The sequence below is a fragment of the Carcharhinus amblyrhynchos genome, chromosome 2 (genome assembly GCF_965287045.1).
Source record: "Carcharhinus amblyrhynchos chromosome 2, sCarAmb.v2.hapA, whole genome shotgun sequence".
Lineage (NCBI taxonomy): Eukaryota > Metazoa > Chordata > Chondrichthyes > Carcharhiniformes > Carcharhinidae > Carcharhinus > Carcharhinus amblyrhynchos.
In genome coordinates, this window is record NC_137325.1 from 19864193 (window position 1) to 19877311 (window position 13119).

Sequence of the window (13119 nt, forward strand, 5' to 3'; positions counted from 1 at the left end):
TTCGCTGCGCCTGTATTCCTGCCAGCAACGCCCTGCATCACTTCACCCTACCCCGCACCGCGCATGTGTCACTTTACTCCACCTCGCGCCGCGCATGTGTCACTTTACTCCACCTCGCGCCGCGCATGCGTCACCTGTATCCGCCTCGCGCCGCGCATGCGTTACCTGACTCCGCCTTGCTCCGCCCATGAGTTATCCGACAACCAAGTCCGATCCTTTCGGTGGATCAGACAGTTGTGTTTAAATTTCGCCGTGTGGATGCTAATGGCTGCAAAAATAATAACACGGGACTGGATTATTTTATCACTTGGGAAATGAAATCCTCTGGAGGGACAGGGAGGGCGTGATTTGGTTTTGTCAGATTAAATTGTCTGGCTTTCAAACATCAGCCGGTGTGACCCTTTAAAAGCCAGCTCGATCAATTTTAAATGAGCCGATGTAAATTTCCGGCAGTTAAAGGGGAGGTGGCGCCGCTCTGTTTCTCAATGGGCCCGGCTCCCGGTCCTGGCCTCTCTGGCCTGTTTGCAGCCGCTCTCTGCATCCGTCTGGGCCTGGTCTTTTATGGGCTTCACCAGGACCGTTCCATGCTGGTTAAATATACTGATGTGGACTATCATGTCTTCACAGACGCTGCCAGGTTCGTCACTCAGGTAAACTGGCCCACTTTACTGAGTGTGATTAAAAACAAAGTGTTGGAAATAACCCAGCCAGTTAGGCAACAACTATAGGGAGAGAAAATCTCAGCAAGTCCGACAGCATCTGTGGAGAGAGAATAGAGCCACCGTTTCGAGTGTGGATGACTGTGGGGAGGGAATTGTTTTGGTCAATAACCTTTTATCAGAAGTGGAAGAAGGGCACAGGCTTTAAATAAATGTTTAAGTAATTTATATTTGTACTGTACATATTGGGAATTAAGTTTAATTTGAGTAAGCTAAATTTCAATTTTGCTTCGTATAGGCACATTTTTTTCACAAGTCTACAGGTTTTAGTTGCACCTTAAACTTTGTCTGCATTGCAACTAAGGTTTACGAGCAGAGGCTCTTTGAGTTGTCTGTTTGAACCAGGCTGCCCAGAAGCAAGTTTCCCACAGAAACTGTCAGTACGGATATAGAGGGACATAAAAAAAACTCCCAGGAAGTCTGTGTAGGCAAAAGAGCTAAGAACCAGAATCTGAGCAATGTACTGGTCACTGAAGAAACATAACATAGAAAATAGGAGGAGGCCATTTGGCCCTTCACGCCATCTCCACTTTTCATCACAATCACGGCTGATTGTCCAACTCAATAGCCTAATCCTGCTGTTCCCCAAAACCTTTGATCCCATTCACCAAAGTGCTATTTCTAGCTGCCTCTTGAATACATTTCACTTCAAGTTAAAGAAAGGGGCAGAGAAGAGGCTCTTCATTAAAGACAAAGCTGTAAGATGATAAAAGCAAACTACAGTGGATGCTGGAATCTGAAACAAAAAAAGAAAATGTTGGAAAATCTCAGTATGTCTGACAGCATCTGTGGAGAGGCTACAAGGTGAGTTGGCTAGTGAAAAACCAGAATTCTGAGGTGATGCCTTACTACAGCTTTTGAAGCAGTGGTGTTCTGTTGGTGTGGCTGGGTACCTGAAAGATTGTGTGAAAGTTTGAATGCACGTGGTGATCCCGGGAACAGGAATACTGGAAGGTGAGAATGGAATCCCAGATGTGGATCCCGAGTGATAGCACCAAAGAGAGAGCACTATTTGAGAGAAAATTCCAAAGTATTTTCTTGAAAGAGTGGAGTTTGGAATGCCTCTTGTGAAAGTTAGAGTTCCAGTGAGGCCAGTTGGTTCACAGCTTGATAGCATCTGGGGAGATGGGGGGATGGACTTAAGTATTATAGTTATTGTTTGTTGTTTAATAAATGTTTTATTCTTTGTAATTATCTAAGAGTTATATTTGGAATACTGTGCATAAGTTTGGTTTCCTTATCCAAGGGAGGATATACTTGGGCTTGGGGTGGTGCACTAGATAGATTCCTTAGATGCAAGGGTTCTACTAGGAGATTAGGTAGAATAGGCCTATATTCTTTGGCATTTAAAAGAATGGGAGGTGACAGGAATGCTGAAAATACTCAGCTGTCGAAAGGGAAACAGAATACTGGTTCAGATCTGTGACTGTCAGAGGGAACTGGAAAACATTAGAAATGTGAAAAGGTCCAGGGGAGTGAGACGAGGAACATCAAGGAAGGTCTGTATTAGATGGAGGACAGGAGGAATTAAATAACATTTGTTTAGTGACTGTGACAAGTAAAAAACAAAGATATCTGGAGGAGGTGTGATTAGTTGAATCCTGAATGGCTACCATCTCAAAGAGAGGGAAAAAAATGAGAAGAAAAATGGAGCATACTGAAGGCAGAGTTGTGATCTAAAATGGTTGACCTTGGAGTCCAGAAGTGCCCAGTCAAAAGATGAGGTGCTGTTCCTTCAACTTGTTTTGAGCTTCATTAGATCATTGTAGGAAGCAGAGACAGAAATGTCAGCCGACATGACTGGAAGCTCTGAGTCATGCTTGCAGACTGAATTAAAGTTTTCCACAAAGCGGTCGCTTGGTTTGCATTTGGTCTCCCTAACGTAGAAGAGTCCACATTATGAACTGAAAGTAGTGTAATAAATTGAAAGAAGCACTCACTAGCTATGTTGCCTGGAAGGAGTGTTCAGTGCATTGGACAGTGAAAAAGGAGGTGATAAAAGGACAGCTGTTGCCCCTGCTGTGCTCGCATGAAAACATCCTGTAGGAAAGGAGTCGGCCAGGAAGGAATAATCCTTCAGGACGTTGAAAGGAGGGCATGCTACATGTTTGTTGGTACCATGATGATGGTGCTGGAAGTAGTGGAGGATTGATCCATTAAATATGGAGGCTGCTGGAGTGGGAAGGACAACAGGCATGGTACTGCGAGGGAGAGGAAGGGATAAGAGTAGAAATGTGTTATGGCTAAGGGCCCACTGACCAGGATGGGAGGAGAATCCTTGCTTGAGGAAAAAAGACAGAACTGAAGCACTAGTCTGGAAGATGTCATCATCCAAACAGATTCAGTTGAGAGACTGAAATAGAGTGAGGTGTGGGGAAGTGTAGTCAAGTCAACTGTGGGAATCAGTTTGCTTAAATTAAATATTATTTTGTTTCCATTTCTGGGGCCACACTTGGAGGTCAGGAGGAGTTGGATGAACAATCTGAAAGCGGGGAAGAATGGAGGGGGGAAGCGAAGTTGATGAAAGTTTCCCAACTTTTTTGATGTGATTTATTATTGTCACATGCATTAGTATACAGTGAAAAGTATTGTTTCCTGCATGCTATACAGACACCACATACAGTACGTGGGGAAGGAAAGGAGAGAATGCAGAATGTAGTGTTACAGTCATAGCTGGGGTGTAGAGAAAGATCAACTTAGTGCGAGGTAGGTCCACTCAAAAATCTGATGGCAGCAGGGAAGAAGCTGTTTTTGACTTGGTTGGTACGTGATCTCAGACTTTAGTATCTTTTTCCAGATGGAAAAAAGTGGAAGAGAGTATGATCAGGGTGCATTGGGTCCTTGATTATGTTGGCTGCTTTTCCGAGGCAGCAGGAGGTGTAGACAGTGTCAGTGGATGGGAGGTTGGTTTGAGTGATGGACTGTGCTCCATTCACAACCCTTTGCCGCTACTTGCAGTCTTGGACAGAGCAGGAGCCGTACCAAGCTGTGATACAACTGGAAAGAATGCTTTCTATGGTGCATCTGTAGAAGTTGGTGAGAGTTGTAGCGGACATGCCAAATTTCTTTCACCTCCTGAGAAACTAGAAGCATTGGTGGGTTTTCTTAACTATAATGTCTGCATGGAGGGATCAGGACAAGTTGGTGATCTGGGCACCTAAAAAACTTGAAGATCTCGACCATTTCTAATTTGTCACCATTGATGTAGACAGGCATGTCCTCCACTGTTTCCTGAAGTTGATGACAACTCTTTCGTTTTGTTGACATTGAGGGAAAGATTATTGTCACTGTATCAGTTCGCCAGATTCTCTTTCCTGTACTGTCTCCTTATTGTTGGCAATCTGACCCACAACAGTAGTATCATCGGCAAACTTGAAAATCAAGTTGGAGGGAAATTTGGTTATACAGTCATGGATGTATAAGGAGTAAAGGGCTGAAGACCCAGCCTTGCCGAGCACCAGTGTGGAGGATGATCATGGGGGAGGTATTGTTGCTTATCCTTACTGACTGCGATCTGTGGGTTATGAAGTCTAGGATCCAGTTGCAGATGGAGGAGCCAAGCCCCAGGCCACATAGTTTGGAGATGAGTTTCATAGGAATAATGGTGTTAAAGGCTGTAATCTATGAATAGGAGTCTGACAGAGGTGTCTTTGTTATCTAGGTGTTCCAGAGTTGAGTGTAGGGCCATGGAGATAGCGTCTGCTGTGGACCTGTTGCAGCAATAGGCAAGCTTTAGTGGATCCAGGCAGCCTGGGAGGCAGGAGTTGATTTGTGCCATGACTAACCTTTTGAAGTGCTCCATAATGATGGATGTCAGAGCACTGGACGATAGTCATTAAGGCACACTGCCTGGCTTTTCTTTGGTACTGGGGTTGATGGTCAACTTCTTGACGCTTGGGGAAAGAACAGAATATTGTACCAATCCACTTATCAATGTGCTGGAAAAGAGATGAGGGAGGAGGAGAGCATACAGTTGGAATAAAGAATGTCCTATAAATACCACAGTCATAGCTAGGACCAATATGGATATTCATGGCATCACCTTTAATTTGGAGGAATTGAATTGAAGGAGAAATTTCTCAATGTGAGAACTGGCAGTTATCTGTTGGAGGAAGTAAGTTCTCATACTGTGTCCTAGCGGGGGTGAAGGTTTAAAGAGCTTGGGCATCCCTGATGAAAGGAAGACCGTTAGGATCAGGAATCTAGATAATGTGACTGAGAGGCTGTTGCCTGTGGCCGAAGAGTCATGAACTAGGGACCATTATTGCGGGATATGCGATTGGACACTTGGTACTAAGATTAGGAGAGATTTCTTCTCTCGGGTTGTGAATCTTTGGAATTCTCTAGCTCCGAAGAAGAGAATGTTCAAGGCTGATCAATCGATTATTAGGTGCGGAAAACCAAGGTTTTGGGTTTAGGGCAGGTCGCTGGCTAGGAGGCAATGTTTTAAAATTGTGTTTTTAGGGCAGGGATGAGGAGAAATGTTTTCTGAGGGTTGTGTGACTTTGAAACTCTCTTTCTCTGGACGTGAGGTTATTGAATATTTTTACGGCATAAGTAGATTCTTGTTTGGTAAGAGAATCAAAGGTTATCAGGAGTAGGTGAGAATCTGGAAATGAACGCACAAACAGATCAGCCGTGATCTTATTGAATAGCAGAGCAGGCTTGAGAGGCCAAATGGCATATACTACTCCAATTTCATCAGTTCATATGTACAGAATACTCCTACATATGGTCTCACCAATGCCTTGTATCACTCAAGTATAACCTCGCGACTTGCGTATTCAATTTCCCTTGCAATACACAACATTCTATCAGCTTTTCTAATCACTTGTCGTACCTTCATACTAATCTCTTGCGATTCACGCACGAAGACACCCAGATCCATCTGCATCTTGGTGCTTGGCAATCTCTTGCCACTTAGATACCATACTGCTTTTTTATTCTTCTTGCCAAAATAGACAATTTCACATTTTCCCATGCTATGCCTCATTTGTAATTCTTTTCCCATCTCATTGAATGGTTGGGAATCAGGCTTAAGAACCTTTATTGACTCCTAGTTCTTCTGTTCCTATGAGTCGCCAGATTTTTTTTAAACACTGATGCTCCTAGATTCTCTGAATTATTAACCTAATAACAACCAATACACTACTAAATTCTAAACTCCTGTACAAATTGGAAAATTAATTACAGTGGATGTTTAAGAATGTGAGGCAAATATGAGTCACAGATTCTTCTGTGCAGCTGCACCCTGTTCTCCACTTAGATGTTGTAATTGTTTGTTGTTTCTTTTTAAAAGGTTCCAGGAACAAAATGGTCTTTCAAGAGCATGGACTGTAATAAATACCTTTTTAGACTGTTTATCTGCCTCTGTTTTCAAATTGTCAAAAATACTAAAAACATTTCAGTGAAATTGTGTCTTATTCCTCATGGTATTGAGCCCATCGCAAGTAAACCTGCCTTTTCAACTTCGGAGAAAACAGTTTCCAAATTAGACTTTCATATCCTATGACTAAAGGAGACACGAAGCTAGGCTCTATCTAGACATGGACAATTTTGTATAGTTTTTTCCAGAGTCAGAAGTTTGGTTCTGTTAACATCTTTAGAAATCCTGTATTTAAAAAAAAATGTAATTAAGGTACTGGTTTGATGGCAAACATTTTGCTCTTCACTACTATCTATTTAAAAGGTGCTGTTATTTAAAAAGAGTATTGGAATAGGTTGAAGAGGAATTTTGTAAGAATGGTCTGTGTAGAGCTGCTAAAGCTTAACCAAGAAAATGTGTGAGAGGTACAGTTATACCAAATGTCTTTATATTTTTATCAGGGATGTGCTGAATTATTGTCATGTAATAATATGATGGCCTAATTAACTGTTACACTCTAGCTGTTCTTAACCCAAAGAGGTGATGATGCTTTTTGGATTTTAATTATGTTTGAAAAGCTGGATATGATCTCCTTGGCCAGAGTTTTCAACAAACCCAAGTTGTGACTGAAAGAGATGCTGCAAGCGCTTTAAGGAAACATGAAACTTATGGCAACTGAAGTATCATTACCAGCATCTCAGCAAAGCTTGAAGTGAAGAAACATTTGCCAATTTAATTATTGATCTTCTTTCAAGCTTAGGATTTGGAAAGGCAGCTTTATGCTGCAGTTAAAAACAGGGTGAAGCACTGATAGCTATAAACCTCACTGGTTGTGGGTGATGTGGGACAGAATTGAGATAAATTGAGTCTTGTGTAAGAATGATAATGCATTGAGTTGAGGTAGATATTTTAACTATTTATACCAAAATGCTCAACCACACCTGGAGCCAACACTGATCATTGAATAAATAACTTTTCTATTTCAAATTTCTTTCAGGGAGCTTCTCCATATAGAAGAGCAACCTATCGGTACACCCCATTGCTGGCATGGTTGCTGACTCCCAACATCTACCTCACAGAACTGTATGGGAAGTTCGTCTTTGTTTTATTTGATGTCTTTGCTGCTCATCTCATGCATAGGATCCTATGCCTTCGAGAACTGGACAGCCGCAGAGCAAGCTGGTATTGCAGCCTATGGCTTTTCAACCCTTTGCCAATGGCCGTCTCAAGCAGAGGGAATGCAGAAGCAGTTCTTGCGGTTTTGGTACTGGCTACTTTGCACTACCTAGAGAGCAGACAGATTGTGAAAGCTGCGTTGTTTTATGGGCTTTCTGTACATATGAAAATTTACCCAGTGACCTATGCAGTCCCCATAATCCTATCACTTCAGAGTGACCAACAAGCAACAGAGGATACTCCAACTACATGGAATAAAGGCTATCTAAAAGACACTGGTTTTCACAGTTATGTGAGGGCTTTTCTGAAGCTGGTTGTCAGACTACTAAACAGGGAGGTGCTGCTATTTGTTGGTGTTTCTGGACTATTATTTCTTGGCCTGGGAGTTCTTTTCTATTGCAGGTAATGTCTGCTTTTCTTATTAAATTCTCATAATTTTGCAAAGGCATAGTAAAATTGCAATCCAGTTAAGAAAAAAAAATTCTGTTAGAAACTCTTACAACATCCACAGTCTGTTTACAGGTCTTGTTTTTCTTTTAATCCAGTTATGGCTGGGAATTTCTGGAACACACGTACCTTTACCACTTAACACGAAAAGATATTCGCCACAACTTCTCCCCCTATTTCTACATGTTGTATTTGACTGCGGAGAGTGAGTGGAGCTCTACTCTGGCACTAGCTGCTTTCTTCCCACAGTTCCTGCTGCTCCTCATCACATCATTTGCTTATCACAAGGACCTGATCTTTTGCTGCTTTCTTCACACTGCTATTTTTGTCACTTTCAACAAAGTGTGCACTTCACAGGTGAGTGAAGAAATTCTGCTTTTGGGCACTCTTGCAGATGCATGTCTTTTCCCTGGGAAAATTTATTGTTTTAGAAAATTGGATAAAACAGACTGTATAATTCTTCTTTTGGAATTCTAAAAGGACAAGATGATTTAGAACACATTGTTTCACCTTGTCCGAACCAGAAGACGCAACCTTCAGTAATAAAGGGTAAAATTGGAAACGTTGGCTGAATTTTGCCTGCTCTCGGAAGGTGGGAGTGGATTCAGTGGGCAAAATAGCAGGGAGCAGTCTAGTACAACTCCATTACTGGGAAGTTTCTCAGTTGTAGGCCAGGACTATGAATAGGTTCCATGTTATGAGTTTTTAAATGGGGCAGCCAGCATTTTGCGAGCATTAGTGCGACTGGACTAATCCCCCCCCCCCAAAATGTGTGGGAGGTCATCAGCTTCAGGGGTTTGGCTTCCCTGCAGCAGCTCCGAAGACCATCAGTGCCAAATGCTCCATGGCTCAAAGAGGGGATTGTGGGTAGGAATGGCAGGCCCACTATGTCCTCCCCTGCAGTCAGCCTTTGTCATTGTGTTTTAAACTGCACTTGATTCCAGGGTGCCTCCACACTGAGTTGGCTCAGCAGCACCAATGTTTCTCTGATTGAGCCGGCACTATCAGAGTACTGCCCATTATCTTGATTTTAGGGTTGCCAGCCCTTCAGGATTGACCTGGAGTCTCCAAGAATTGAAGACTAATGTTCAGGACACTGCTGTGTGCAAGCCTGGAGAATTGTAAGGACCTCAGAAAAAGAGTTTTTATGTTCATTTTCTTTGAGCATCTCTCTTTACCACAAAAATGTTGAAAATTAGAGGGGTAAGAATGTTGACAGTCCCTCGCAGGAGGGATTTGCTGGCCTACTAATGACTGAAGCATGAGGGCAATTCGTATGATGAAATCTCCAGAAATACATTTAATTGCAATTGGTAACCCTTGGTAAAATTGCAGATTTGGTCCTATTGCCAGAAAGTACAAATTTTGGGATCATTTTTTAGTCCTTATGTCGTGCCCCAAAGCAAAACTGAGCCCATTATTTCAATGAGCAAGTAGTGAATCTATGGTATGCAAATAGTTCTTCTTTAGAAAATACTTTGATACAGAAATTCTGTAATCTTAAAAAGAATTTAAGTGTATCATACTTCATGGTCCCTGAAATTTTCTACAACTAGATTTCCCTAACCCCCTGCCTTTGACTGTTGTATACTAATTCATACAGATTAATTGCTCAATCTTTGTTTTGTCTTTGTCTCATGGGAAGAGAGAATTAGTGAAAAGTGCATTGAATATGTTAAAAGAACTTGTGTGCTATATGCTTACCATTTTAGTATTTCCTGTGGTATTTGTGTCTGCTGCCAGTGGTTCTTCCATATCTGACACTTACCTGGAGAAGAGGCATGGTGCTGCTAGCTTTGTGGTTCATTGGTCAGGTTAGTACTGTTGCTTACTGTTCTTCTTGTGCCATCACAAAACACCACAAATGTATCTGTAGCATCCTGTATCTGGAGTGTTAAGATTCTGACGTGAACTTGCAGGCAATTAAAGCTCTATGGGGTGGAAGATTTATTGCTGGACTGCTCTTGTTTAGTTTATTGTCACAAGAAGGCTTACATTAACACCACAGTGAGGTTACTGTTAAAATCCCTAATCGCCATACTCTGGTTCCTGTTTGGTACACTAAGGGAGAATTTAGTATGGCCTATGCACCTAATCAGCACGTATTTCAGACTCTGGGAAGAAACTGGAGCACCTGGAGGAATCCCACGGGGACAACCTGTTTACGGGTCCAGGCAATGGGTGATCGAGGGGGCCATCCAATCCTGACTGACTGCCCCTCTATCGCAGCTATGTTCGTGGTCAGGTGTCCCTGGAGACGGAGCATGCAGTGTCCGCGGGTTGACACCTTCTGTGCCCATTGGGCACTGCAGAGGCTGGGGTGTATTATTGACCCTAATAATCTTGTTTTAATTTGATGTTTTTAAGTTTTCTTTGTACTTTGATTTTGTGTGGGCTGTTCCCCCTCTTTTGGGGAGCTGTCCCTTTTACTTTCTCCTGATTTAACTTGAGTTTGTTTGTTTGTATGGCCTCTTCTAAGGTCAAACCAATGACCCAAGCCAGAATTGAACATGGATCCCTGGCATTGTAAGATACTGCGCTTACCCCAGTCCAACGCTAGCATCTCCACATCACTGTAAGGCAGCAGTGCTACTCCTCTGGGCAGCGTTGCACAGGCAGAGTTTAGTAAGTGAATCTGATACCTGCTTACCTCTCCATTCTTTTTTGAAATAATCTGAGGGATGTGTGTGTCACAGGCTAGGCCAGCATTTCCCATCCCTAATTGCCTCAAGGTGGTAATGACTTGAAGACCAATAGCTTTCCACCAGAATTAAATAGGATAGTGGAAGAATGATGAAGCTGGTTGCCTATCTAATGTCTCCAATATTTGCAGTTAGGAATAATTTTGGGGAAAATCCATTTTTAGATGAGCAAGTTCCAAACTCATCTGATGCCAATAGCTTATCATTTATGTAAAATTACATTTCTTTGGATCTGGTACTGATTTTTCTCTTTTTCTTGTTTTGGATTGTGCCTGTCAAACTAGGGATTATGGCTCACCCCTGCATATTACCTGGAGTTTGAAGGATACAACACCTTTCTGTTCATTTGGTTGGCTGGGCTGGTATTTCTTTCCATCAACTGCATCATTCTGTTGGTACTAATCTCAAACTACAAGAAAGGGGAATTGCAATCAAAAACAAAGACAGAATAATTGCAGAAACAATTCCCCACTTGGGATGGTATTGTTTCCTACCCGGATTGGACATAAAATAGATTCTGACCCATTATGATATTGTGGGGCAAGCTGAGTCTGCTTGGTTGCGATGATGTCATGGAGATTGCTTCAGAAAACTATTGTCTGCCAAGACTTTTTATTTTTAAAAAAGGACAATGCTGGTCATTTTCTTTTGCCTCCAGAAAACAGGTCCCGTGTACAAATCGCAAGTAGCTTCTGCCAAGTGAAAATGAGCCACATTGAAGCATTGATTAATCTTAAATTATTTGTGTAATTCTTAGTACTTATCAAAATTATAATTGGTGCTCTTGCAATTGATGCAACTCCTTTTCAAATATTCTGAAAAACAATTAGATGCCACAGATATTTTAAAGAAATTACAAATGTTCCTTACTGCTTCCAGGTCAAAAGTCACCACAGAACCTTAACATGAAGATTTACTATAGAATTTCCTTTCACTGTGAGCCTTAGAAGATGATCTGTAAAATGTTTCATTCTGCTGTTTGACACTTGTTGGATAACTTATTCATTAACTAAATGTGATTTCTTGAAAACATGGTCCCAAAATCCACAATCTGGGTGTGGAATCACCATCTACTAGTAACCAACATGCTTAAGCCCCACCCTGGAATTCCAGAGGTCAGGTAGTTTACAGTGTACTAGTGCATGACTCTACTGGTATGCACTAAAGTAAAAAGATCTACAAGAATGCAGCGTCGACCAACTATTTGTCGAAGCTTAAAGTCTAATCTCCAGAACAAAGTGTTGAGGGCTAATTTCATTGGGCTTTTGAGTATTGCAGGCCACAGTCTGAACCTCACTTGTGCTATTCTAAGGTACTGATTATTTGTTCTGTTATAAGTATGGGACACATTACCACCACCTTCCTTTGGAATGATCAGAGTGACCTCTGAGTGAAATCCCTGCAGATCTACTGTGGCAGAAGCTCCCTGTTTCAACTTTACTCAGGCACTAAGAAAATTGGGAACAGATTATTGTCTTTTCTATTACCATGCATCATTTCAGGCATTTTTCATTTGGATAATGTTTAAAGCAAATTAAGATATAGTCTGAAGCTTTCTCAATTTTTGAATCATGTGAATGTGAGGATCATTGAACTCTAGCATTCTGCTGAACCTATTCTATTATTTCAAGATTTCTGCATTGCTTTTGCTATCATTGTATACTGCTGGTGAAATAGGAGCCCCAGACCTGTCTGCTTTGTTTAATTTTACTTCAAATTTTTGAAAGACTAAAGTGATAATCTGTACTTTTTTGTAGTCCTTCTTCCATCATTAAGTAATTATTAGAATGTATTTTCTGTAAACAAAACACATCCTGTAGAATACCTTAAAATGTTATTCAGTTGCTGGATGTGACACCAGGTGCATACATTTTACACAAACTAGTGATTGAAGGTGGGAAGAGTGACAATTTCAAGTTCCTTGGGGCAAATGTTGATTTTGGGTCTCTTTCTGTATCCTAGGAGTGTGACATGGTATGTGCAAAACAAGGCTCAAGATTAAATTGTTTAGGGAACACAACCATAGTGGTTATGCTATTACACTAGTAATCCAGGATAGAGACATGGGATTAAATCCCAATTTAAATTAAGTTTGGCAATGACCTAGCATGAACCATCTTCAGCTGTTTTAAACTGTTGGTCTTCCCTCCATTATTAAATCAGAACTAGTAATATTCATAAGTAGCAACATTTTTGCTCCGCAAATGGCAAACAGTGATTGTCTCCAATAAATATGAACCAGCTCTTGAAATTAAAAAGCAATATTGTTGCTGAATAAACATAATATTTGTATAGCATTAATATAACATTTCCAGGATGCTTCAGAGGTGTATTATGAAACAAAATGATACTGAGCCACTGACTGAAGACTTGGTCTAGGACAAGGTTCCAAAACCCTTGCAGCCATGGAACCTTTTTGACCTTCCATGAGTACTGACAGACCCCTTGAGAAACATTAGGTTGAAGAGTTCAGCCACAAAATCTGAAGTTTCTGCACAATAAGTCCAAACGTACAAAACAAATTTAAAAGTCTTTATTTCTTATGCATACATTAATTTAAATTCCTTTTTGCAACAAATATTAAGTCCTACCTTTTTTTTGTAATCTTTAATGGAGAAATTATGTTGCTTCTTTTGCTCAGATTAGGAGTGCTGCTGGAGAGAGAATTTCTCATATCAGGTATACACACACTCACACCCACACCCAGATG

At 41.3% G+C, this 13119-nt stretch overlaps 1 protein-coding gene across 1 annotated transcript; it reads left to right on the plus strand.

The window, feature by feature from the left end:
- Positions 1–183: 183 nt before the first annotated feature.
- pigm (phosphatidylinositol glycan anchor biosynthesis, class M) lies at positions 184–12155 on the plus strand. Its single transcript, XM_080203249.1, has 5 exons — positions 184–650; positions 7082–7662; positions 7806–8064; positions 9420–9521; positions 10694–12155. The coding sequence occupies exons 1-5, from the start codon at positions 429–431 to the stop codon at positions 10859–10861; spliced, it is 1332 nt and encodes a 443-aa protein (XP_080059375.1). The 5' UTR covers positions 184–428; the 3' UTR covers positions 10862–12155.
- The last annotated feature ends 964 nt before the right edge of the window (positions 12156–13119 follow it).